General features: G+C 54.1%; 10 protein-coding genes across 10 annotated transcripts; 3 read left to right on the forward strand and 7 right to left on the reverse strand.

Moving 5' to 3' along the window:
- Positions 1-761: 761 nt before the first annotated feature.
- Positions 762-2,324, reverse strand: CABS01_08572 (uncharacterized protein; the record flags this gene model as incomplete). The annotated part of the gene is made up of 2 exons (XM_060541931.1): positions 762-1,325; positions 2,196-2,324. The coding sequence occupies 2 exons, from the start codon at positions 2,322-2,324 to the stop codon at positions 762-764; spliced, it is 693 nt and encodes a 230-aa protein (XP_060402088.1).
- Positions 2,325-4,176: 1,852 nt separating this feature from the next.
- On the reverse strand, positions 4,177-4,548 carry CABS01_08573 (uncharacterized protein; the record flags this gene model as incomplete). The annotated part of the gene is made up of 1 exon (XM_060541932.1): positions 4,177-4,548. One exon carries the CDS (start codon positions 4,546-4,548, stop codon positions 4,177-4,179), a length of 372 nt encoding a protein of 123 aa, XP_060402089.1.
- Positions 4,549-5,335: 787 nt separating this feature from the next.
- On the forward strand, positions 5,336-6,768 carry CABS01_08574 (calcineurin-like phosphoesterase; the record flags this gene model as incomplete). Its single annotated transcript, XM_060541933.1, has 4 exons — positions 5,336-5,352; positions 5,416-5,539; positions 5,598-5,688; positions 5,756-6,768. 4 exons carry the CDS (start codon positions 5,336-5,338, stop codon positions 6,766-6,768), a joined length of 1,245 nt encoding a protein of 414 aa, XP_060402090.1.
- Positions 6,769-7,175: 407 nt separating this feature from the next.
- CABS01_08575 (uncharacterized protein) lies at positions 7,176-9,008 on the reverse strand (the record flags this gene model as incomplete). Its single annotated transcript, XM_060541934.1, has 1 exon — positions 7,176-9,008. One exon carries the CDS (start codon positions 9,006-9,008, stop codon positions 7,176-7,178), a length of 1,833 nt encoding a protein of 610 aa, XP_060402091.1.
- A 737-nt stretch (positions 9,009-9,745) lies between these two features.
- CABS01_08576 (uncharacterized protein) lies at positions 9,746-10,806 on the reverse strand (the record flags this gene model as incomplete). The annotated part of the gene is made up of 2 exons (XM_060541935.1): positions 9,746-10,699; positions 10,798-10,806. The coding sequence occupies 2 exons, from the start codon at positions 10,804-10,806 to the stop codon at positions 9,746-9,748; spliced, it is 963 nt and encodes a 320-aa protein (XP_060402092.1).
- A 330-nt stretch (positions 10,807-11,136) lies between these two features.
- On the reverse strand, positions 11,137-11,592 carry CABS01_08577 (uncharacterized protein; the record flags this gene model as incomplete). The annotated part of the gene is made up of 1 exon (XM_060541936.1): positions 11,137-11,592. One exon carries the CDS (start codon positions 11,590-11,592, stop codon positions 11,137-11,139), a length of 456 nt encoding a protein of 151 aa, XP_060402093.1.
- Positions 11,593-16,521: 4,929 nt separating this feature from the next.
- CABS01_08578 (uncharacterized protein) lies at positions 16,522-17,013 on the reverse strand (the record flags this gene model as incomplete). Its single annotated transcript, XM_060541937.1, has 1 exon — positions 16,522-17,013. One exon carries the CDS (start codon positions 17,011-17,013, stop codon positions 16,522-16,524), a length of 492 nt encoding a protein of 163 aa, XP_060402094.1.
- A 2,578-nt stretch (positions 17,014-19,591) lies between these two features.
- CABS01_08579 (AFG1-like ATPase) lies at positions 19,592-21,461 on the forward strand (the record flags this gene model as incomplete). The annotated part of the gene is made up of 3 exons (XM_060541938.1): positions 19,592-19,995; positions 20,070-20,507; positions 20,576-21,461. The coding sequence occupies 3 exons, from the start codon at positions 19,592-19,594 to the stop codon at positions 21,459-21,461; spliced, it is 1,728 nt and encodes a 575-aa protein (XP_060402095.1).
- Positions 21,462-21,908: 447 nt separating this feature from the next.
- CABS01_08580 (uncharacterized protein) lies at positions 21,909-22,727 on the reverse strand (the record flags this gene model as incomplete). The annotated part of the gene is made up of 1 exon (XM_060541939.1): positions 21,909-22,727. The coding sequence occupies one exon, from the start codon at positions 22,725-22,727 to the stop codon at positions 21,909-21,911; it is 819 nt and encodes a 272-aa protein (XP_060402096.1).
- A 1,586-nt stretch (positions 22,728-24,313) lies between these two features.
- On the forward strand, positions 24,314-25,637 carry CABS01_08581 (peptidase family M28; the record flags this gene model as incomplete). Its single annotated transcript, XM_060541940.1, has 3 exons — positions 24,314-24,502; positions 24,564-25,307; positions 25,365-25,637. The coding sequence occupies 3 exons, from the start codon at positions 24,314-24,316 to the stop codon at positions 25,635-25,637; spliced, it is 1,206 nt and encodes a 401-aa protein (XP_060402097.1).
- Between the last annotated feature and the right edge of the window lie 209 nt (positions 25,638-25,846).

A 25,846-nucleotide genomic window follows, 5' to 3' on the forward strand; every position in this document is an offset into this window, starting at 1 on the left:
GTCATATCGTCCACCATCACGATGAGAACCCTTTCCTACCTAAGTGTAAATCATTCACTAATCAGGTGAGCTGGATTTAGACGTCAAATACCTTTAGCCGACTGGAATGAAAATGAAGGTGACATGGTATGGCAAACATTGTGTTGAGTCAGAAGTAATCAGATCGATTAAAGGAGAATTCATCGAGGATAAGCTTAAGTCAATATGCTGTCAACAGACTTGGCATTCGAACAGGGATATCCCGCCCTAAACATGACCCCCTCGCGACATCAGCAAAGTTTTGAGACAGACACAACTATCAACGGAAGGAAAGTAAAACTCAACGTAAAACTCAAAGGTTTTGGCATGTGGATCAGTGACACTTTTTTCCATAAACTACATTAAAGCACTTGCCAAATCCTAGTCTGATATGTAGAGCCGTTGAATAATGCACCGTTACCCATTCCCATGTAATGTGGACCACCGATTCCCAACCCCTTTCTAGGAGACCATTGAGTGCTACCACGGCCATACCAATGTCACCTCAACCTTCAGTAGAGACCGTCCACTAAGGATGCCAAACCCAACCGATCACGCGGCGCGGGTTCCCTCACACCTCCGCAACGCATGAGACATCTAAACAAACACAGTGGCGCCCCCAGTGCTAAACACTGATTGAATGATTGCTCCTTGCACCGTAGAAATTGTGTCAATTACATTTTTGCAGTTACATCGCCCTGTACACTGTATGCTCCCTCCCCTGAACTTCTGCAGCAAATTGTTCACTGGATCTTGACGACCTGGACGCCGCCGAGCTGGACACCGCCGAGGACGAGACCCTGCTGCATTAGAGCGACAACCTGGACCTGGTTGACGAGGCCGACGGCGTTGAGCTGGGCGAGCTGCTGAAGCTGGGCGAGCATCACGAGCTGCTGCTGCGCCTGGAGCTGGGCGAGGGCCTGGACGTTGACGACGTTCTGGAGGTTCATGGCCGCGAGGAGGAGCTGGATGTTCTGGAGCAATAGGGCGTTGTTGTTATTGTTGTTGTTGTTGTTGTTGTTGCGGTTGTTTCCATTGTTGCGGTTGTTACCATTGTTGTTATTGTTGTTGCCCTTGTTGTCGTTGTTGTTGTTGTTGCCCTTCTGGTAGTCTCCCATGGCCTTCTCAGCCTGCTTAGCAGCCTCCTTGGCAGCCTCCTTTTGCTTGTCTTCGGCCTGCTTGGCCGCGTCCTCCTGTGCCTTCTTCGCAGCGTCCTCTGCAGCCTTCTTGGCGGCTTCCTCTTGTGCCTTCTTCGCGGCCTCAGCGGCGGCGTCGGCCGGGGGAGCAGCGGCAGCGCCCTCGCCAGCCTTGGCGGCGTCTTCGGCCGCCTTCTTGGCAGCTTCCTCTTCAGCCTTCTTCTTCGCCTCCTCGGCGGCGGCGTCCGCGGGAGCTGCGGCGGGAGCCTCAGCGGCGGGAGCAGCAGGTGCGGCAGGTGCAGCAGCAGGTGCAGCAGCAGGTGCAGCAACAGGAGCAGCAGCTGCGGGAGCAGCGGCCGGGGCCTGGGCGATGGCCTGGCGGGTGTCCAGCTGCTTGGGAATGCTCAGACCCGACACCAGGCCGGTAGCAATGAGAAGGATCATGGAGGACTTCATTGTGGAATGACTGTCGTGAAGAGAAAACGGTACAAACTGGAGACTCTAGTCAGCGTTGTGTTTCTAGCCAGCCCTGGATGGGAGGAAAACTTACAATCGGGGTATCAAGGAATGACAGAGAAGCTGAGAATGAATGGAAATAGAGCACAGCTCTTGAAGAATAGAATTGAAAAGTTTGATGTAGAAAAAAGACACTGTCCTGAGAGAAGGGATGAGGAACAAAACATACTCTGGTTCGGGGAAATGAAGTCTATTTAACTTCACATCTTCCCGGACTGTCATTAAGCATAAGTCTTTGTGTGGACCAGGCTCAGTATTGGGCTGGCGCTCCCCTCCCCCCAGCCCAGAGCCTCTGCTGATCAGATGGCATCTACCAGGGCTCATGAGACAGATGCCATCCGGAATTTTCGGGTTGCGTAACATGCCAACGGTCTGCCAGGCTGGTGGCGTCTTGCAAGTTGCCTCCCCGAGGTGCGAAGCAGGATGCAAGGTCTCCACCCTTGAAAGACCGGCATACGATGGGTGTGCTGAATCCGGTCTCAGTTCGTGCCCCGGTAGAAAACAGATGGCACCCGTCACCTCAACTCTAAACCGCGATGCCAAAATCTCAATGGGCCCAAGGCTCCAGGCGTTCTTCGTGATTCGTCCTCCCGGCTGTTTCGACTGATCAGAGCCGTTCTTGGCGCTTTGGAGATCAGACCGCAAGCCGCCCATGTGGTACACCTCCGCCCCGCACACAAGCCTGAAGAAGACACAACCTTGTCACTCTTAACCACGAGGAGAGGCTGTGAAGCCTCGTGAGGGTATATGCGTCGTTGTGTGTGTGTGTGAGTGGTTTGCGGGAGCAACAATGACTAAAAAGTTGGCCAGCGTTCCTCTACGCCAAGGCGTCCATCAGGGGCTCCCTGCGTCAGATATTGTTAGCGGGTGTTAAGGTTGCGGGCCGGAGGCAGGGGCGCGGCCTAGCAGCACGGATCACTTGCCTGAGTCTCTTCCGACGTCTCATCCCCCACGATCGCCCGGTCATGGACGGAACACCAGAAAGCCGTGGAAAATTGTGGTAGAGCCTTCAGTATTGCGACTTTATGCCCTGGCAACGTAGGCAGGCATTGGATTCACTGTTGAGGCGAGGCGAATCCTGTGTGTAAAATTTCCCGGAAGATCATACGTAATAAGCTCACGGCACTTCTTACACCAGATTCAGGGGTATGAGAACTTCCTTGGGAAACGGAACATGAGAGAGAAAGACGAGCGGCGATCTTGATCGTCGTCAGCGAGGATGACTCGGAGAAAATAGCAATTTGAAGACTTTCAAGGACTCCAGCCAGCAGCGTCAGGACTGTGAAGATCGAGAAATCTCGAGCAAGACACTCATCTGTTCTCACCAAGAACGACCCGCTGGGCCCGTCCCCAGCCGTCTTCTCGGTCGAAGCTCGCAAGGATCAAGAGGATGCAACCCTGCAAGGGCGAACTGCACCTAAGTTTCAGGCGCAGTCAATTCCAAAATAACCTTGTTTTTTAGGATGACTGCTTATTTAGACTTGGCAAGCCCCGACCAACAGCCCCCAAGTAGTGGTAGCAGAGGTATATCATTGCGTGCGTGACTCTGAACATCGCGAACTGCTTGGGCTATGGGGTATTGTGCACGATGGGTTGCTTATCGATTCCGTGACTTGAAGTTGAATCGTTATTTGGCTATAGGGTAGGGTCCAAAGCACCTCTGCATCGGAGGCCCTCTACCACCATCTGTCTCGACGTAGCCCGAGAGTGTGATTGCGGCGTACTGGTCGCCCATTTGAGTCCAACAGCAAAGGCGCGGCATCCGATGTTGCAATGCTGTGCCCTAGACTCGAAAACTCTAGACTGTCAGTTGAACGCTTGAGATATCGTCGAACACGCCACTCGAGGCAACAATTGCGGCATCAGTGGGAAGGCTGGTTCGCGTTGCTCACTTGAGCAAGGGCTCTTGAGATCCTGCGGTATACTGGAGGATTCATGATTCTGGGCACCCTTACTTCCTAATTCGGGCTCTTGTTCCCAAACTCTTCGCGGCGCATCAGCCACCTTCAGTGAATCATCCCGTGTACGTATATTCATCCCAGCTCTACTGAATACACCACAAGAGCAAGCCCATATAGACCCCCTCAATTCCGTCCCTGTCACCAGCCAGCAGGCGCCCTCTAGGTCGGGGGTCAGGTCAAACTGGCTGGGTGGTGGAGTAGTTCAAGGTCAACAGTTAAAACGCCAACCAGCCTACTCGACGACAGGCTTAGCGAGTACCCGAGTTCGAATCCCAGCATGAGCACCAAGAGATGTAGCCCCCAGTTCAGCACCGGGGGGGTGAACTCTTTTTTTTTTTTTTTCTGGCGTAAGCGGGTGTCCTTAACCCATATCCTCTCAATTCGGCAGAGCGACTGTTCGCTGAGTGATTGCATGCTCGTCACATTGACCATCTCCTGCGTGTCACCCCGTCTATCGTCATCGCACATCCAATGCCGCTGGGACCGCAATTGTTGATCGTAAATGGTATCTTTGAGTTATTTGTACATATGTTCATCTGCTGTCGTCACCTTCCCGCTCTGCCATCTTCTGCTTTGGTCGGCCCGTGGAATCCCAACCACTCGCCCAAAATGCCGCCAGGTTTCGGTACTGGGCACTCCCTCCTCAATCGCTCCTCTCGTGCTCGTATCGTTTCCTCGTCGCCCATTTGATTGAAGCTGACGACGCCGTCGTTGATTTCGGGGGCTGCCTCGCGACGGCGGCGCCTCCTTCGGCGACCGTCCTCGCCCACCACTATCTCTCCATCGGCGTATGTGACTCTCGGTGCCGGGCACGGTAACAGATGCGGCATGCCGACTACGAAGAAGCTTGCGACAACCGTGGTTGCAAAGAGCGAAGAGGTCATGCGCGACCTCGGGTGGAGGGGGTGTGGTGGCATGATCGCGATTTTTTTCTTTGGTGTTCGGAAAAAGGAGGCTTCAGACTTCTGCGTGCCATTGGACGTTAGCGACTTTGAAATTCATCAAAATGACCCAATTGACTGAGGCTCCTCACCTATGACAGCACCATGCTCGCGCGACGGGGTGACGGATCCGAATGTAGTCCCCTCAACGAAGGCTTGAGGTTCGCAATGACGATGGCCAACGGATGATTTTCTCGCAAACCTGCAGTGAAGCTTAATGACCCGAACTGATATGCAGGCCTTCTGATTGGATTCCGGCGGCCCGGAGTGGGTCCACCCTGGGCGACGTGACATGCCAGCCGACAAGTGCAGGTCGCGAGCCTGAGGATCTAATCTTCGGTCGTCGCAATAACTAAAGCCCCGAGATGGAGCCCTGAACAATTCCCCGGGCCGGGATGCACTCCAGCGAGAACCCACAGCGACGCATTGGCCATCTATCCACTTTTTGCAGATCCCGGCGCGATTGGAAGTTCGAATTGGGGGTTGGCAGGCGACCAGCGACCGCTAAAGGGCAACCATGCACCTCTTTGAACTTTACTGACGCCATCCCATCCTCGAAGCCCTGATCGCCCCTACGCAAGTGCTCAATCCGCATTCTTACGACGACGTTAAGGTAGCTGCCGTCGATCGCGCCGAATCGAATACTCCACGCGACATGCTATAAAGTAGAACGAATACCCGCCATCCTTTCCACCTCGATATCGCGAGTCCTCGGCCTCGGGCGCCGCGACCCAGACCAAGGAGCCCCTCCTCAAATTCCACAATGAGCGACCTCGATAAGTGAGCATACTCGCGATCGCATACTCTCTCTCATGACCGAAAAGGCGCTGACGCTTAACACAGAGCTATCGCACAACTGCGCGCCTGTCGACCGATACCCGAAGCGCAAGTCCGAGAGCTATGCCACAAGGCGCGCGAGCTGCTTATTGAGGAAGGAAATGTTGTCACGGTCACAGCCCCCGTCACGGTACGATGAGGAACCCCCGCTGTAAATTTCCGGCGAGTAGACGCTGACATCGGACTAGATATGTGGCGACATTCACGGCCAGTTTCACGACCTCATGGAGCTCTTCCGAGTAGGCGGCGATGTTCCCGATACCAACTACCTCTTCATGGGTATGCCCTCATGATCTCTCGCTCACCCACGGCACTTATCGGATGTGCTGACGCTTCCTTCGTATAGGTGACTTTGTCGACCGCGGCTTCTACTCCCTCGAGTCCTTCCTCCTTCTTCTCTGCCTCAAAGTCCGCTACCCCGACCGCATGACCCTTATCAGGGGCAACCACGAATCCCGCCAAATCACTACCGTCTACGGCTTCTACGACGAGTGCCTTCGGAAATACGGCTCCGCCAACGTCTGGCGGTACTGCTGCGACGTATTCGACTACCTCGCCCTCGGCGCCATCGTTCTCGGCGCATCACACACATTCAACTCCACTCCGGGACAAGACCCCATCAGCGAAGATACTGAGATTGAGGTCTGCGATCAAAACGGCTCAACAATGAGCCGCTTCCCCCGACAGAGACGACCACAAAGGCAACCTACGAATAGCCCCAACGGTGCCCCCTCGTCCGGCGGCGACAAGACAGGCCCGCCAGGAAGCGGCGCATCAGGAAGCGCATCAGGTTCTATAGGCAACCCCGCCGGAGCCATTCTGTGCGTTCATGGCGGGTTGTCCCCGCTTATAGACAGCGTAGATAAGATCCGGCTGTTGGACAGAAAGCAGGAAGTCCCCCACGAGGGCGCCATGTGCGATCTGCTCTGGTCCGACCCGGACGAGATCGACGGCTGGGGCCTGTCGCCGCGCGGTGCGGGCTTCCTCTTTGGCGCCGATATCGTCCGCGACTTCAACCACAAGAACGACCTCTCGCTCATTGCGCGCGCCCACCAGCTGGTCATGGAAGGGTTCAAGGAGATGTTCGACGCCAGCATCGTGACGGTGTGGTCGGCGCCCAACTACTGCTACCGCTGCGGCAACGTGGCGGCCATCCTCGAGCTAGCCGAGGACGATTCGGGCACGGGCGTCTTTGCGCGCAGCAACGGCGATCGGGGACGCAGCGACGGCAATATTCGGGGCACCGACGACCAGGTACTCCTCCCCGGGCCCGCGAGGAGGTACCGCGTGTTCCAGGCCGCGCCGCAGGATTCTAGGGGCATGCCTGCGAAGAAGCCCGTGGCGGACTACTTTTTGTAAGGGTGAGGTGGTTTGGTCACGGACTCTCTCCCCCAGTGGAGGCGAGAGACATTCTCGGTATAATGACGATACCAAAACCGTTTTTATTGTTTCAAAACGGCACAAAACATTTAAAGATGAAAATAGCGAAAAAAGACAGAGAACGGAATGGTCAGCGTTGCTGGGCAAAAATTTACGTGTTTCCCCCTGATCGTGTATGTATAAAGGTCGGTGGATGATTACTGGAGTTAATAGGAGTTGGCGCGAGTCATGCATCGTTTCTTGATATTCGTTCAATAGGCCAAACCAAAACGCCTCTGTGATATCTATCTCAGCTAACTTGACACGGCGCACGTCGTCACTGGTATATACATCTTCCTCCTCTTTCCGACCCTCTATAAGCCACAAACCCAACTTTCCACTCCTCTTCAAACACAATAGAACTCCCGGCCATCTTCCTGAACCCCGCCAAAATACGGCATCATCAGGGCCCTCTCCGCAAACTCGAGCTCCCCCGCGACGCGTAACTTCATCTCCACGATCCAATCCGCAAAAATCGCCGCCCCCTCTTCCCCAAACGCGAAAATCTTGTCATTCAGCTCATTGCAGGCCCGCAACCGACGGTGCAGGACCTCTTTCTCCTGCGTCAGCTGCTGTATACGCTCCGCCCTGGCCTCCTCCGCCTTTATCCCTCTTAGACGTGGAATCTGCCCTTTTTGAATCGCCGTCTCCTCCGTCCGGATCGCCAGGAGCTTTTCGTCAATCATCTTCTTCGATATGGCTCTGGACGGGATCTTGCGTAGGACGGTCTGTATGTCTTTGAATTGTTTTGCGTGGTATTCGCGCACGAGGGGGTCGTTGGACGTGATTGCGTGCGGCGCGTCTTCGACGAGCTGGATGAGTTCTTCGATGGCGTCGCGGTAGTGCAGGGCTCTCTGGTCCTCTTTTCCGGTGCCAAATAAGTACCTTGGGTTGAGAGCTTCCGCGAAGATGCAGCACCCCACTGGCTTCGGCGAGTCTGGTATGCTCGGTACAACGGCGGTCGGTTCGGCGGCTCTGCTTTCCTGAGACTTAGTTCGTCTTCTCCGAAAGGGGTTGAGGGAGCTTAGGAACCTTTTGATACCCCCTGGACTAACCCCGTTCTTCCCGCCCTGAGGCTCAGGGCGAGGTTTCTTGATAGTCGATGGGGACAAGTCGTTTTCTGCAGACCTCTTCCTCCCGCGAGTCCCTCGCCCTTTCCCTTCGTCCCCTGTCTTACTTCCATTTCCCCTCTCCATCTCCATCTTTGCTTCGCCCTCGTCCTTACTCTCCGTCCTTGAATTGAGATCATTCATCCACTTTTCTACGTTAGCCGCATCGATTCTCTCTTCCTGTTCATCCTGTAGTCTGCAGAGGTTTACCGCACCGCTCACATCCCCCGACTTCCGGCGGCTCAAGGGGTCTCGCTCTTCATTCGCTCTTGAGAGAGGTTTTCCGAGCGCTGGACGCGAGGATTTGTTACTTGCGGTGGGCCACAGCTTGAGTCTTTTCTCGGGGGAAGGACTTACACTAGCCTGATCATGACGACGGACACTCCCTCCTTGATACGTTCCCCTTGGACCAGTTGTCCCATGGTCCTTTCTTCCGCCACTTTCTGCTGGCGCTTGCTGTCGAGGACCACGCCGCCTTCTAGCGATCCGAGGAGGGAACCCCTTGATCTCACGGGTCGGGGACTTCTGCTTCTCAGGGGGTTGAGACCGGTCCATCGCGTCAAGCGTCGGCGTAGTGTCAGAAAGCCGTCTAGACAATGGAAGCTGATTAAATTGTAGTTTTACTTTCGGCAGCCTAGGAGGTCTTGGTAAAGGGGACCGCGGTTTTCGGTGTTCCCGTTCCGCCTCTTCCTCCTGCCGTGGCTGTTGCTGTTGCTGCTGGATCATAGATTGTTGTGCCAACCGTGGATTAGACATTGGCGTCGGTAGGAACGGTTTCCCCATCTCTCCCGCAACCTCCAGAAGCTGCGTCTTGATCAGTAGAGTCTGCTGTGCTAGCATACGATGGATCATGTCATATGAGCCCCCGATATTCTCTGCCTGAAGACTTAACAGAATGCTGCTGGCGTCTTCGGCTTCGCTGGCTAGACGCTGGAGCACTCCCATCGTGTCAGATTTGTTACCTCCATTGCGTCCTTTGATTTCTGCAAGGCATCTCTCAAACTCGATTCGCTGTGATGTAGCCAATATCGCTACCAAATCCACCCTCTCTTGGCTGTAGTATTCCGACATTGAAGCTTTGAATGATCTATGATTCTGGTAAGATGTAAAAGGGGTAGGATATGGATAAAATTCCGTCAAGTAGACGCACTGAGTTGACTTTGTTGTGAGGAAATGGAAACAAGAGAATAGAATGGTAACCGTGGGCATTAGATTCATTAAGACGACTCTTATCAACCCCTCCATCTTGTGACCCGTGAGCCCTTTGCTGACAGCATTGGACCTTCTCAGCTGGCTCAATAGGGCGCCGGCATGCCCTTTTTCCAGCTGCTCCATGCGCATGCTTCATACAAAGAACGCTGCAGCAGAGATAAAGACTCTTGGTCTGTATCCATAGAGAACGCAACGTTTTCAGCACTTGCCAAAGGCCACGAGCTTTCGTTGCCTTTGTGCTCCAATTCCTTCCCACCAGCCTCGGTGACATGGGTAGGGAACAATAAGACTGGTTTCCTTTGACCAACCTCGTCTGTGCTTGATTGTGTACACGGCAAGGCCAACGTACGGCTCCAAAAACAGGGGTGCCAAGGCACTGCGAGTTGCTATTCGAGATCTCCATTCAAGAATAGGGCCCCGGCCAATTTGTTCGGCCGAGTATTCCATTGAATTTCCAGTGGGGCTCAGCCTTTATTGTTGACTTTACAACAACCATTCTCCATTGTCGGTGTCGGGTTCGTCTGCAGGATCGAGAGCCTTGTTTAGAAAGGTCTAAATCTGCGTCGGGATCATCAAACAACAACGCTCAAGCCGCTTCAGTTGTGTCGGGGATTGTATTGCGATCTGGTAAAGGGGTCCGATGATGACCAAGAATGGTCTTCTGGGTGTCTATACTGAGGTTTGCGATCCTCAATAGCAGGATCCCCTTCAGTGACGGGGACATGTCCAATATGACCAGTAGCAGCTGCGACGAACGCTGGCGGCTGGGGATGAAAAGTCGGGTACGATGTGTACGGCATAGATGGCGGTCCGGCGCATGTTGGGGGTAGCATGCCTGCTGAAGGATTGATGCCCGGGAATGGCGGATGATAATCGAGCGCCTGATTCGCCCCGAATCCCTGAACATTTGATGAAATACCATGGGGTGACTGATTTTGGTGGGTATTTGCCCACTCGACCTCAAGTGGGCGGTGGTGATGGCCTGCGTAATCTCGGTTTTTCATGTCGCCGGCGCGAGCGTAGACCTGTTGGGAGCCAAAGTCTGTCGGTGAAACCACCGCCGAACCATGGATTGGATGGACAGATTCCGACGGAGAACCATACTCTTCAACAGGCGAGTCTGGCGTAGGACCGTATGACAAGGTTCGGTCTGGGCTTGTGTTTCTACTTGTTGGTAGAATCGGCATCTGGATATCGAGGCATGGTGGCCGCCGTGGAACCAAAAGACCCTCCAACGTTTCTGTCGCTTTCTCAGGAACCAAGCTGCCGCTCGAGTTTGCAATATGCAGGCCGCGATGACTTGGAGAAGCGAGCTTGCCGGTGTGAATGTACTGATCAACGACTTCGTCGCCATAGCCTACATGTTGAAGTAGTTGTCGAAGCTTGTGGTTCTCATCTGCAACTCGGCGTGCCGCCTGCTGTACTTCAGCAGAAGCCTCGACTCCTTGAAGTTGACATTGCCGAAGACGTTGCTCAATCTCTTGAACGTACTCTTTCTTCCGAGCCCTCGAACGGCGCTGGTTATCCCGGATGCGGTTCCTCTCCTTTTCCTATGTTGAAAGGGTTGGTAAGTTGTCCATCCGCTGGGGGAGAATGTTGCCCTGTGGAGCTCCACGCCGAGCTCTCTTGGAACCAAAAGGTCACTAACCGCTTCCATTGGCTATTGTGCGGATAGACGATAACGACGACGCACTTTCGAAATATGGGGAACTATGCTTTCAGAGGGAATGATGATGATCGGAGATGGCGGAATAGAAATTGGGATTTCTCTTCTAGGAGCGTACGACGGAAGGTAACCCGTACGTCTTAGGAGGTTGGGCATCTATCATGTGCAAGAGACTGTGGGGTTTTAGAGCCTTAGCTGCCGCCTGTTTCATCAGAAAGACTTGAGGGGATGTGAACAAGAACATCAGCTGGCGAGGCCGCACCAAGGGCTTCTAGGCCTGGCATGTTGCTGCAGTAAAAGAAAGCGCAACGGGCCGGCAAATCACAGACGGCCTGAAATTATTTGAGAGACGGGTGGAGGATGACTTTTCCTGGCCGAGACTGGTCCGCCAGAGGGGAAGAGCAAGGATTGCGAGGTCTCCTGCTGAGGTGGTAGGGGTATCATCCAGGAAGAGGCCAGACCGGACCCCAAGCCACTAGGCATAATGAGGAGGCAACGCAGCTGACCAAACGGGAACTCCGATTTACTTGACTGTCGTGAGATCTTGCTTGTATCTGCGCAGCCAATCGACGTACATGCAGAATCTAGATTTAAGTTTTGTTCCGGCCAAGAAGACTCTGAGCTACCAAAGCCGATCAACACATTCCATCTGTGGGTTTGATTAGCCATAGAAGCTTGGACATTTGCCCTCAGGTGAGCTGAGCTCTTGCGGCTCAAGACTACCGAGGGAGAGATAAAGCCGGCCGGAGTAAGCGAGCTCCTCATGCGAAAAACCATCCGTGACCCCAAAAGTACGCGTCTATCGGTGGACCCTGACCGACAGGCTCGACGGAAAATTGGGGGTTTGGACGCTAGGAAGCCATCAGAACAGAGGGTCTTGGTAATATGGACTCGATTCCTACGTGCTCTCGGCCAGTGATATTGCCCCTGAGCCGTGCACGATGACTCCGTAAAAGCACGCGCGCCTTGTTCTTCGGCTGTCGCGGTCCGTCGAAGAAAAAGGCTCCAAGATAGACTGGGATCGTCACTTGAGGCACGGCGTTGGGAGTTGGAACTTTTGGTCGATGCTGGTCCCAGTGCAACGGTACGGATACAGGTTCAGGTTTGATCGTGGCTGCCGTGACTGAAGGCAGCAGTTGCCCTGGATGTCATGTTTGCTTTTCCTAGTCGGGCTGGAGCGTCCTTCGCCCCCAGGTATGCCGGGTCCGGGGGCGAAGTCTACTGTCTGGGAGGACAGGGCGGGATGTCTGACTTTCAACGGGGAACGAACGACAGATCCGGAATGCTCAACAGCCGCCTGAGAGGATAAGCTTGAATGGGGAAGAATCCAGGCGTGTCATTGGCGGCAAGCCACAGATCGCCAACCGTGATATCCTGAACACCCTGTTTTCCCGGTTCTTGGATCTAAGTGACGCTTCCCCTTCCGTTGGCGGCACCATTCGAAGATAGCCTCTTGCTGCTGCAAGACATCCATTGGGGTGGATACTCGAGAGCACAAGATAAAGCCGAAATTTGTAACAGGATTGCCATTGGGCAACGTGCCATATGTCGGAGGTCTCAAGGAGATGGCGACTCTTGGACGAGGAGCATAGCCATCTAGCAGACGCTTGCGCAGGTATCATTGTCCTGTAATGTTAGGCATACGCACACCACGAGAGATGCGGACCCAGAAGTTGACTGAGCCTGTCCTTGTTCTATGGATCTCAGGTAGTCAGCAGATTGGTGGCGATGGACGAGGGGATGATAGGTGGGCACGAGGCAACGAATGACATTGCGATACAGATGCCTCTTTGCTCCTAGACATCAGTAATCATGAATATTTGCTGTGCCTGATCGACTGAAGGATTCAGGGCTTGTCGACTGGTGTCACGATGCAACGGTGATGGCCGGAAATGACGACAAAAATAGCTCCTTTGTGACTGTGGTGGGTTTTCGATTTGACCAACGAGGGCAAGCAGGATCTAGAGCGGGCAGAAATGCTACCTGTCAGATTGTCGAATTAGAAGTAGTAGAGTGTTAGTTTACGTTAGTTTGAGGCCCGTCACCATGGATGTTGAACATGTCGGACAAAGTCGAGAGGATGATTTGATGGAAATGGAAATGGAAATGGCAAGGCGCCAAGCCCTTGCCACGAGCGGCCTCCGGTATCTCAGGGTCCATTTTATGTGTTAGACGTGATTCGTTAGAACTTGCTCAGCGGACTTGAAGCCGGCAGGCAAGACTTGGCCATCAGGTGCTTGCTTACCTTAGTCTTGCCCCATCCACCCGGTCCAACGTGGTATCTTTCTGCAGGTCTAGATGGAGCGATCGAGTTCGGGTTAGTCACGAAAGCGGATAGAGCACACGGTGAGACAGAGGCGCCCACGCCACAGCTTCAGCTGGGTACCGGGGTCCAAGAACCAACTGTGAAAAGCCGAGATGTGATTTACCAACAGCAACAGCAAGCGGGCTTGATGTCGAGGGCCGGCCGCAGGCGGCAGGCACGCCGCACTAGGCACTAAGTTAGGTAAGGTAATGGCAGGTAAAGATACCCTCCGCCATGCAGTCTGCAAAGGCAATAGACAAGGTACCTTACCCAAGCCTCCAAGGGGAGGCACCCGCGCGGAGTATCCCGTATCCGTACAATCTACCCGTACTCTACTGTGTAGTTAAGGCACTAAGGTAGTTTTGTATCTACTTACTCCGTACTTGCTACGCATACACGTACTCTGCAGTGTACAGCGTACCTTCCCATTGGTATTCGCCGACAACATACGGATATGTCACCGGGTTGTACTCCACCCCACGCCCTACCTACTCATCCCCACCTTTCCTATGATCACTCACAGAGTTACATTCCTGGGAAACAATGGGTGCTGGCAGCTGCCTGCTCAGTGCTGCTTGCTTTGCTTGCTTGATGCTCCCAGGTTCCTCGACCGGGGAGGAGAGGGGCGACGTCGGCGCTAAGGATCGTCCAACCGAGGAGTAAAGTGTCCGAAACTACGTCCGGACCCACTCGTTATTTCCAGAATCGTACCAACTTCCGGCCTCCCAGAACACCACCAGCCCATCACAACACTCACATCATGACCCTCTCCAGTTCTTTTCTTCTTCCACGCAGCCTCGAATGCTTTTGACCCGAACCCGGCAACATAGCAAGGGCTCTCCATCTTCACCATCCTTTTGACGACAAACGGACATAATCGGCTACGTAAAGAGACGTCATTTCCACTCATTCGGATCGTCCACGGCCGTAACATGTGGCACGTCAGGCATACCTACTCCATATGGGAAACTCCGCAATTGTGGCTAGTGAATTCTAAAGATTCCTTTTTTTTCACATTGACTAAGTTCGGTTACAGAATTCAGCATGCGGCTTCTTATTATTTTTTCGCCCCCATTCGTCCTTGCCTACCGCTCTCCGTACTTCTAGGTAGGCATAGGCTCTAGCCTCTCGCCTACGGTCTCGCCCTTCCCCTCCTTCCTCTCCGCCCCGCCGGTACCTCGCTCCGAGAACTGGACCCTCGGTCAGCGGGCCCTGGCACACGTCGGATAAGACGTGCCCTGGATCTGTGGTGTCTGTGCACCCGCAAACTCTTGGCATTCTGACGGACTCGCGGATGCGTTCCGTTGCTGCGAAGCTCATGCAGTAGCCCTGCTCTTGCTACCTTTGTTCCTCTCCGCCCATGCCGCCAACGCGTGGTCGCTATTGTGGATGCCGCATCCATGAGCCTGATGAAGACGACTGTTGAAACACACCTCCGGATCGTCACCCCGGCCCCCCATCGATCTCGAAAGGCTTCGCAATCTGTCAGCATCGGAACGGATATCTCCATACGGGCGCCTGCCATACTTATACAATTTCACCAACGCCGGCCGACAACGAGCACAAACAGGTTTTGGTCCTTGGAAGATATGTGTATCAAAGTTCGCCATTGAGTCTTGACAGCATGGCCTGGTGTCAACGACGACCAGACCGGCTGCGACCAGTTCTAAATGCCTAGCATGCAACGACATGTCATCCAAGAAAAGAAAATCTGGGGAGAATACGTCTCGGCAGCAGTCTCTGCTGGGGAGCGCAATTGCCACGATTACGCGCCATCCGAGACCCTTTTCACCGCATGTTTTGCCCAACAGCCACTGGACCGTGGACGGCTATCGGAGCTCCTCCGTTGGTCCGCTGCCCACCAGAACTCCTTTCGGCTGTCGCCTCTCTAACCAGCGCATTCTTCCCTTCCTTCCTTCCTTCCTTCCTTCCTTCCTTCCTTCCTTCCTTCCTTCAAGCCTTTGAGTCGCTTTGACCAACGGGTCAGCCAACTCATGATGGCTTTCTTCCAAAGTTCCTCTACCATCACCTTCTCAAAATCGACTTTTCCTATGTAATAGGATATTGACATCTGCCTGGCTTTCGTACACAAGGTACCTGATTCTTGCTTGCTCGAACCGGTGCTTGCAAACTCGGTACCGTACGTCAGCTGAAACCCAGAGAGCGGCATTGTAGCAGTCATATCACAATTTCGGTATGCTACCTCCATTCGGCATCGAGCTCGGCGTAAATGCTATGTTTTGACTGAAGAGATGCCGGGGTTGGACTTGATCCGAATTTGCTTTGATTGAGTTGTTATCGACGAAATGGACAGCTCTTATTCGCCTGGCTCCACGTCTCTAGACACTGATCTCAAGCTATGTGCCTGCAGGGCAATATCGCGGGGACACCGTCCCAGAGCTCCACGTTTAGGCCTCTCGCCTCTGCCTTACAACGGAGCCCCAAATGACTATGATGGCAAGTTTGATAGACAAGATCTCCCGGCTTGTCAATCAGGAAGGTGATTCTCGGGCTGGGGAAGAACATCTCCCCACATCACGAACCTCGGGCCGCTGAGGCCTCAACCAGCCGCTGACAAACGGAAGAAATGTATCCTTCAGCCGAGAATCCTCATCGTTCCCACGTTTCTCACTACGCCTCGCCGTGAGATACCGGGGCCGAGAAAATTGCAAATTCCGGAATGCTGACCATCGTTCGCTGTGGCGACATGTTTCCGTACTTCAATACGTGCTATACCGAGCAAGACGTTAGACCCGGCATCCGAATTGCTGACGGCTTGGATGGAAGGCATGTTGTCTGGTACTGAATTTCTTAATTGACCCCGCGAGGTCCGGCAACTCCTTTGAATGATTAAATCCCCGAGGAGAAAAGGAGGCATTATTCGAACATTTCCGCACTTTCATTAGAGTTCCCTCTTCACAATCTCATAAACAAGAAAGACAGTACCACGAAACATCGCACAATATTTTGTGTCGTAGAACAACGACACTGGAGGAACAAAAAGGTAAGCTAAGAATAAACACCAGTAGAATACTGAAAACAAGGAGCCACGCCTCATCCGTGCGTACTTAGAGACGAGCAATTCGGTGAGCGCTCTCTCCCCCGTTTTTCGGGACAGGGCTCAGAGAAATGAACAGTCAATCTCCTGGTCACTGACGATACAATTCCAAATGACCACAGCAAGCAGCATGAATTGTTGTGGTGTGAACTTGGGAGGAATCCAAACACTCGCCAGTAATAGGGCCTACTTGAATTATTGCCCTGCTTTGAGCTATGGCGATTTTACCAAGTTATGAAACGGTCGTTACCAACACATACCCACACGACAGCCTCACTCGAGAAACGCTACGGAGGTCGGAGATCCCGGCCTCCGAACAGCATCGAAGAAGTGTGCCAGGAAATCACTGGGCCTTGCTTTCGCCTCGCCACCTCGCTCTAGGAGGGCTCGAAATTGGTCCATCAAGTTCCAGCCCAGCCATTGCGATGGATGTGTTCCGAGGGCTGATTGGTGCTTTCCTTTGTTTGCCACCTATTCGCTCTTCGGAGACTCCCTTGAAATCAGTACCAATGGTTGTGGACATGAGCTTCTGTACCTTATCCAAGGTAACATGCTCTCTGCTGAACGAATATCCGCCGGACTTTGGGCTGTAGGCCGCGTCTGCGCACCCAAGTGTATAAGGACCTGAGAGGAATGTACTATACACGCTGTGGTAGTAAAGCAGCCAGTGTGGTCTTGCGTGTGGTCCTGCAAATGGCTGACGAGAAACGAGCTCGCTCGTTCGACCACATGGCCTGGCCGCCGGGGTAACCTTGGAAACTTGAACCCCAGAATTCTCCCTCGCTTTTTGGAAAGGGAGTCTTGTGACTAAGAGTACGGTTAGCGTCCTGCACATCCACGAAATGCGCAGGATGTTGGTCATGAATTCCGTCGTCGACTTGAAGCATTCGTAAGACTCGGATCAGACGCGGGGCCACAGTCAACATACGTCCAGGTCTCTGGACTCTTCTCTTTGCCTCCTCATATCGTGATCTAGATCTCGACGGTGAATACCAGAGTGATCCGAGGCTATAGCGTGCGATAGCCAAGGCTTTCTTCTCGAGGTCTGGGACAGTCTCTCCGTCTAGAATGGGCATCGGCCGCTCTCCCCCGCCTTTGGACATTTGCACTTACAGGCGTTTAGGTATCACTGCCCTACTCAGACATGCCTCTGAGACCCGTCCCGGGATTCAGGATTTACTGATTCTCAAGCCCAACAACTTCTAGACTTTGGGCTAGGGAGGGTCGAAGCGGGCAGACCGCTTCCCAGACCACACACAGCCTTCGTTCTAGACACGAGGCGTTGTCAAGCAGCTCAAGCTGCAATCTGCACAAGAGAGGATGCTTCAGTCAGCTCATTGTGAGAATGAAGGATCAGAATCAAGCCATAGGTATGCTTGTGACAAAGCAAAGCAATGACCCCCTCTCAATGCCTCATTCTTCCTACTGCATTAGTGATGTTGCACAGCGTTCGCGATGTTGTGCTGCGGCCTGTCCATCCGGCCAGCCCCTTTGCCGACCAAAGATCGGCGAGAGTGCGTTGAGTGCGTGGGTGCTTGGGGTGCCCCCCCATCCCTTTCACTGATTCCACAAGCCATATAGACGCGTCATTCGCGAGGGTCTGATGCATAAGACGGCGAAGCTCTTGCCCAGACGGGCGCGATGTCGCAAAGAGCTGCAAAAGGTATGCTGGCTGGCGGGGCGCGGAAGGACCGCTGATGTTTGGAGGATCGAAACCTCGCAGTGGCCCCCCCTTTTCGCGAACCTATGTTTATGGCGTGGGCAGGCTCAGAGACAGGCTTTTCTCCCAATTTTAACTAAGATTGAAGAACGGGAGAATAGTGATATGTGAGTAATGTTGTAAGTGTTCCATCCAACTGTGTAGCTTCACCTCTTGGACTTACGCAAATTAGGGTAAAAATAGATGAAGGAAAGTTTGCTGGGGATTTTGAGTTGTCTTGGCCATTCTATGTATAAGAGGGTAATGTGGCTCTGAAAAGTCGGAGAGCATGTTACTCCCAGGCTCAACGGTACCGGATCTAGGGGCTATGAGGCTGGATCATGCCACGGAGGTTATAATTACCGCTGTCTTCTTTGAGGTAGCGAGACGAGCCGCGAGGACCTTTAGTCTTCACATTTCTATCCACATATACAGAAGGATGGTTATAGGTCTTGGGCGCAATGAAACTCGAACAGACTTGCCAGTGTTTGCTCCAGCATACTTGAGCAGGTAGATGACACGGATCGAGGATCCCTGACCCGCCCCTCCCATTTCCTGGAAGCAAGCATATCCAGTAATCCCGGACTACATCGACATCCACAAAATGACAGTTCTTTGATCTATAAAAACATAGAATTTCAACGCGACCATCTAACAATATGATGCAAGAATGAGCTACAGGCGGGTAGCTTGACTGGTAGCACAGGGAGTACTATGTATGTGTGAACAGAACTTAGATCGCTTGCCTCTCTCCCTGCCTTTGACCATAAGCGAGATGCGCCACAAGCGATACTAAGCAGTACATCATTTTGTCGATTCTTCATTCGCGTCGTCTTGTTGTTTAACATTTTTCCCAGCGAACCTTGGTCGAGGTAAGCTCGCTTTCCTGAACAAAAAGGCTTAGGATGATATGATGCATGTACTTAAAGTCCGCTTCTCAAAAAGAAACGTTTTACATATGAGTGAAATCATAAAGATATGGGCAGGCTAGATGGAACACTCGTTCCCTGGTTGCTCGTCGGCGTCTTTATGGAATCTGCTTGATGAGCTGTCGTGAATAACACGGTTATTTTGCCTATCTCGATTCCTTCGAGACGATATGCAATTAGACAAAGTTCAGGGTAAATGAGAAAGGAAGACCACCAAAGAAACATCTACCACTTTGAGCAATACTTCCAATTCGTTTTTGGCCAGTGCCAATCCTCTCCTCAGATGAAAGCTCGGGAGGAAAGAGACGAACTGGAAGTCAGATCATGGCCTGAGCGTCACCCTAAGGAACCTCACCTTCGGTGAGCAGCCATCCAGTCAGTCAGACCGAAGTCGGCATGGTCCGGAGTTCGGCATCTTTCGGCTTCCCCACCGTCGAATTTACGGCGGATAGAGGCATCAGGGCCTCTTATAGGTTCTCCACCGTCTCTCCAGTGCTAGTGTCAATTCGGGCGCCAGTTGTGAGAGCCGGCCCGCGGGCAGGCAATAGCGTCATTTTCTCCGGTATCTTTTACCGGCCGACCAGTCTATTTTTGTTGATTTCACACACACCTTCAATCCCACGAGACATCTCCGAAGCCGCTTGGTTGTGTCCCCAAAACACTGCGACAACGATCATCTCACAGCGCGCGCATGCTTGCAACATGCATTGTTCTTGTTAATACCCCTAGACTTTTTTTTTCTCCATTTGACTTTTGTTCACCTTGGTCCCTCTTGACCAGCCACCATGCGCCGTGCAGCTGCATCCTCACTTCCCCTCCGCAGAGTGGGCACATCGCTCAACGGCTCTGCCGCCCGAACCCGAGGCATCACAGAGCAGGCCGTCAACCGACGCTCCCTTTGCACAACTTGCCTTGCTAATAGACACAACACAAGCGCTGGAAGGTTGCGTCCGTTACCGAGTATCCTTACGCAACAAACCAGAAATGGGGGCCAGAGGAGGACGGCTTCGGCGGTAGCGACAGCAACAGAGGGAAACAGGGGTAGGGAACCAGAATCGCGAAAACAGTTTGGTGGCGCAAGGGGGGCTAATGAGAAGGCAGCTGCAAAAGATGAACACGGCCCGATACAAGAATACGACCGCCGAGTCGACAACGGCATTTTGCGCAACGACGAGCATCAGAGGGGCAAGTTTGCGCTCCCAGGAGCCGACATTGGCAGGGGGGGAGAATCACATGCTGACGAGGGACAGGTATCATTCAGAGCCTCCAGCACCTCCACGACGAGCTGGTCAACTACCATGCGCCCGAAGTGAAGCAGCCGACTCTCGAGTCCATCAAGCCGGCAAAGTCAATGTTCGGATCCTGGTTCGGCGGGGGAAAGGCTGCCGAGGCTGCGATAGGAGCGATCCCGAGTAACTTGCCCCGCGGACTGTACCTCTTTGGCGATGTCGGTAGCGGCAAGACGATGCTCATGGATCTGTTTTACGACACGCTGCCGAGCTCCGTCAAGACCAAGACGCGCATCCACTTCCACAACTTCATGCAGGATGTCCACAAGCGGCTACACAAGATGAAGATGCAGCACGGCAACGACGTCGACGCCGTTCCCTTTGTGGCAGCGCAGATCGCGGCGCAGGGCAACGTTCTCTGTTTCGACGAGTTTCAGTGTACCGACGTGGCAGACGCCATGATTCTGAGAAGGTGAGCTAGAAAGGGAAACCGCGCGAGAAGAGGGAACACTGTCGCAAACTGACACACCGGGGGGGCAGGCTACTAGAAGCGCTCATGTCACATGGCGTCGTACTGGTCACGACATCGAACCGACACCCCGACGAACTCTACAAGAACGGCATCCAGCGAGAATCCTTCATCCCCGCGATCAAGCTGCTCAAGAGCAGGCTCCACGTCATCAACCTGGACTCCCCGACAGACTACCGCAAGATCCCGAGACCGCCCTCGGGCGTGTACCACACACCGCTCGACGCGCACGCGACCTCCCACGCCGAGAAGTGGTTCCGCTTCCTCGGCGACCCGGAGAACCCGGAGCCGCACCCGGAGGTGCAGAACGTCTGGGGCCGCGAGATCCACGTGCCGCGCGTGAGCGGCCGCTGCGCGTGGTTCACCTTTGACGAGCTCATCGGCAAGGCCACGTCGGCGGCGGACTACCTCGAGCTGGTGCGCAACTACGACGCCTTTGTCATCACCGACTGTCCCGGCATGACGTACCGCCAGCGCGACCTCGCTCGACGCTTCATCACCTTCATCGACGCCGTGTACGAGTCGCACGCGAAGCTGGTGCTGACGACGGAGAAGCCGCTGACGGAGCTGTTCGTCTCCCGCGCCGAGCTGGAGGAGTCGTTGGAGAAGCAAGGGAAGAAGGACGAGGCCGGACAGCAGCAGAGCGGTGGTGATACCGCGGCGGCGACGCATCTCCTGGAGGACCTGGACCATAATATTGATTCCATCAAGGGCATGTCGGGCCTGTTCTCGGGAGACGAGGAGGCGTTTGCGTTTGCGCGCGCGCTGTCGCGTCTGAGTCACATGGGCAGCAAGGAGTGGGTTGAGCGCGGTATGGGGTTGGAGCAGCAGGGCGGCAAGAAGGAGCGCGACGACTGGGCCAAGGTCCGGAGTCGGCAGATGGAGGACAGCATGTAGAAGCGAGCGTTGTTTTAACGTCAGAGGGAAGGCATTTTACCCCGTTTGGCCGTCCCCTTTTTGACTGGGTTGCTGCCAGCTTTGGGCTGCGTCATGGCTGTAGCTGTTGGGAAAAGGGGGCTCACTTGTTTCTTATATGTTACCCGTCCGGGGTATCTAGGTGGTGGCATGCGCCAACGGCCCCCTTTTCGTCTTTTCATGAGCATTGGGTTCGTTTATGATGCTACGGCAGGACTGCATTACGGGAAACTCGCATATCTTGGCCGAAAGGTCTATGTATATAAACCAGCCTCGTTCAAGACATGATTCTTCGGCTCAGTCAAGACAACACATCTCGATGATCGGGATTCATTTCAGACTCTCATCATTTGGCCATACTTGTTCCCAGAAGGCCACCAGCGATTGCATATGTGGGAAAAGTATTATGGTTGTACCATCTACGGCAAACTAGTAAATACCGGGAAGCAGAACCCAGGGCACTTCCCTCTTGAAGTCAACCCATTGCTCGCCGTACCGCTTGGAGCAGTACTCATTCAACGCCGGCACGCCGCGCGTGAGGAAGTCCACCGCCTGCCACACGCCCATGATCGTACCCCCGATGAAGCCTGACGCCGCCATGCAGTACCCCGCCCTCCAGAGCGCGTACCCGCCGTAGTTGATGTGCCGCGCCAGCTTCCAGAGCCCGCCGCGCATGACCTTGCCCTTATTCTCGGGCCGGGCCTTGAACTGCTTGCGCTGCCACTCGGACGCCGTCTCGAGGAACATGCCGACGCCGTAGAGGACGCTTCCCAAGACGACCTGGTAGGGGAGAGAGGTACCCGGGAAGTCGCGCGGGGAGGTCAGGACGGAGGTGGACGCCGCGAGGAGGAGCAGGGAGTTTGCGCTGTTGACGAGGGTGTTGTAGAAGCTCACGCCAACAGCGGAGGACGGCGGGAATTCCTCGGCGGAGATGCCGACGAGCCAGTAGGCTTGTTTGACGAAGGAGCCGACGGACATGCCGAGGAGGATGAGGTGCGGGAGCGGCAGGTGGAGGTCGTCGAGGATGGCGACGCCTGTCGTGGAGAGGGCGGCTACGTTGAGGGGGATGGTGTTGATGCCGATTTTGGCGAGGGCGGCGGCGCCCCAGCCGCCGGCGACGAGCTTGTATTGGAAGAAGGGGTCGAGACCGCGGAGGCCGAGGAAGGTGAGGGTTCCTGGCACATTGGACTTTTTGACGCCGCGCTTGATGAGGTCGAAGCTTGGCTTCTCGGATTTGGAGGCCGCCATCTTAGAAGGCAGCACTCGTTTCGTGCGCGATTGAGCTTAGATGGATGTGGTGCTGGTGTGTGAGATGGCTAGATTCAAGAGATGTCGTCGAGATATATCGTGAGCCTACCTAGCTTGGCTCACAAGGTCGGACGAATGCAGGAGGAACACATGCAGGTCATCTCACTAGGAATGCGCGCCGGCTGCAACCGGCACTTTATACACGCGGCGGGGATGTGCTTGGGGAACCTGCGGTTGCTCCCCTCATGATATCATTTACTGCCTGAGGATGGCAAAGGAACAGGTCCAAGCCCGGCGTCTGTTCGCCCATTAAACGTTGTCGGAAGTTCGGGACAGCACTCCATGTTGTAAGGTAGCGGCTGTCGATGTTTGGTGTTCAGACGAGCTTAAAGAGGTAAGTCGGTACTGGTGTCCGATGAGCACCGAAGCTCCACACGAACGGGACGACGGGCAGGCTTGGAAACGGGTGATACCGTGTGTGTCTTTTCATGCTGACAAACCCACCATGCGATTAATTTTGGGCTACGGGTCTAATGATCTTACGACAGAATTTTCAGCATCTTTTGGGTAAGTAGTCAAGGTATCCGATGAGTGCCTACTAAGTACAGAGAGGCCCCGCGATCCTCCAACGGACCAGACGCCGAGTCCGAGACATTATGGGGCACGTAGACCCGCTCCGACACGCTCCAGCATCCGTCAGCAGTAAGTGCCGGTAGCCCAGTGCGATGCGGAATTGGCCTTCCCCAGGCGCCAACCCAAGTACATGCGACCACACCCGCTGGAGAACTCGAGATCCCGTCCGCTCTCTCCTAGATAAACCGGCGAGGGCCAGAGTAGTAGTCGGGTCGGAGACGACCGGCGAATGCCTGGTGTTGCATGTATTCTTCTTTCCTTTTTGGCGGGAGGCGATGAAGAATCTCAGGGTGACTGATGGCTAAGCATGATCACAAGGTGCCCGCATTGATTGGCTCGCTGAGCCGAAAGTTGCTCATAAAGGTAAGCCGTAAGGTACCTACCTACCTTGGAGCTTTCCATCGGGTCGCCCGAATACCTTGGGGGTCCGCCTAAAACAGAAGGGTAATAATAACCCACGTTGTCTGCAGGAAACACGCTGCGAAACAGCGAGATTGAATCTTTCAAGGAACCCGTCAACAATGTTATAGCAGTGGCAACTTTACATAACTGTGTGTTGCCAGATGAAGGCGAAGGAAACTGTTCAGTCAGGTACCTACTGGATGGGAGCTGGATGATTAGGTAAGGCATCTCATCTGTTCCGGTCTTACGGACATCCGAGGTACGTACCTGAGGCAAGGTACCCGCTTGCAAGCATTGGTGGCGTGCCAGGCACCCAGGCAACCCGCGGGGAATGTGTGAGGATGGATTCGAGACAGGGGAGCTTGCCCAGCTGTCGCAGACCTCCAGCTGCTGACGCTTAGCTACCTTATCTTATCTAGGCACCTATCAGTGCTGCCGACATGACGCCAGCCATCTTCCCGTCCCCTTCAACAACATCCACCTGAGTACCTTACATACCTCCCACATCATCCCCAGATTGTATCATCACCAACCCATACTATTCATTCAAGATGAAGGTCGCCAAAGCTTTGCCTCTTGCCGTGCTGGCCCACTCGGTCAGCGCTCGCTTTGTTGCTGAGGAGGAGATCAACCGTGTCCAGCTGTATCCCGCCGGCTCCGAGCCCGAGAAGTACCTGATCGAACTCGCCCCAGGCAACACTCGCTGGGTGACTGAGGAGGAGAAGTGGGAGCTTCGTAGAGTACGGTTCCCCTCATCACCGCTCCTTTTATTTGCAGAAGTGCTGACATGACGCCTCGCAGAACGGAAACCGCTTCTTCGATATCACCGACCACAAGGAATTCGGTGCAAACCGCCTCCACACCAAGACGAAGAAGAGCGTCTTCCCCGAGAAGTGTCGCCTCCAGGACAAGGTTAAGCCTCTCATCAAGGACCTTGACAAGAAGGAGATCCAGACCAACCTGGAGAAGTTCACGAGCTTCCACACCCGCTACTTCAAGTCCGACTACGGCCGCCAGTCTTCCGAATGGCTTCTGGCAAAGCTGAACACCATCATCAAGGACGCTGGTGCCGACAAGCACGTCTACGCCGAGGCCTTCCCCCACACCTGGCAACAGAGCTCCATCATTGTCACCATCCCGGGCAAGTCTAACAGCACCGTCGTCATCGGTGCGCACCAGGATTCCATCAACCTGTGGCTGCCTTCCATTCTCGCCGCGCCCGGTGCCGATGACGATGGCAGTGGTTCCATGACCATTCTCGAGGCTTTCCGCACCCTCCTTAAGTCCAAGGATGTCATTTCTGGCAAGGCTGACAACACCATCGAGTTCCACTGGTACAGCGCCGAGGAGGGCGGTCTGCTTGGTAGCCAGGCCATTTTCTCGTCCTACGAGCAGGATGGACGCGACATCAAGGCCATGCTCCAGCAGGACATGACTGGATTTGTTCAAGGAACGCTCGATGCTGGAAAGCCTGAGAGCGTCGGTGTCATTACCGACTTTGTTGATCCCGGCTTGACCGGCTTCATCAAGAAGGTCATCGTCGAGGTAAGTCAAAATGAACCCCATAGTTGCTGGCACGAGCTTGTACTCACATAACTGCAGTACTGCAAGGTTCCCTACGTCGAGACCAAGTGTGGATACGCCTGCTCCGACCATGCCTCTGCAAGCAAGGCTGGCTACCCCTCCGCCTTCGTGATCGAGTCTGCCTTCGAGGACTCTGACAAGCACATTCACAGCACCGATGACAACATTAAGTACTTGTCGTTTGACCACATGCTTGAGCACGCCAAGATGACTCTTGGCCTCGTGTACGAGCTTGGCTTCACCGACTTCGCCGCTCTGGAGAAGCAAGGCCAGGTTTCCGAGGAGTTGTAAACGGCTGGATGAATGATGCATACGCATGATATTAGTTATGATGCCCTACGTATTTTGAATAGATGATGCTTTCATGCGATAAAAATACGTCTCATCATGCTCGCCCGTGGAAGTTGCTTATATGATCGAATTGCCCTTTGGCGCTCTTATTTTCCGGCCCATTTACGGCAGAGAGGGTAGTCCGTAAAGCCGAATGGCGGGCTTTCGAG

Source organism: Colletotrichum abscissum (assembly GCF_030869225.1).
Source record: "Colletotrichum abscissum strain IMI 504890 chromosome Unknown Scaffold_19.1, whole genome shotgun sequence".
Lineage (NCBI taxonomy): Eukaryota > Fungi > Ascomycota > Sordariomycetes > Glomerellales > Glomerellaceae > Colletotrichum > Colletotrichum abscissum.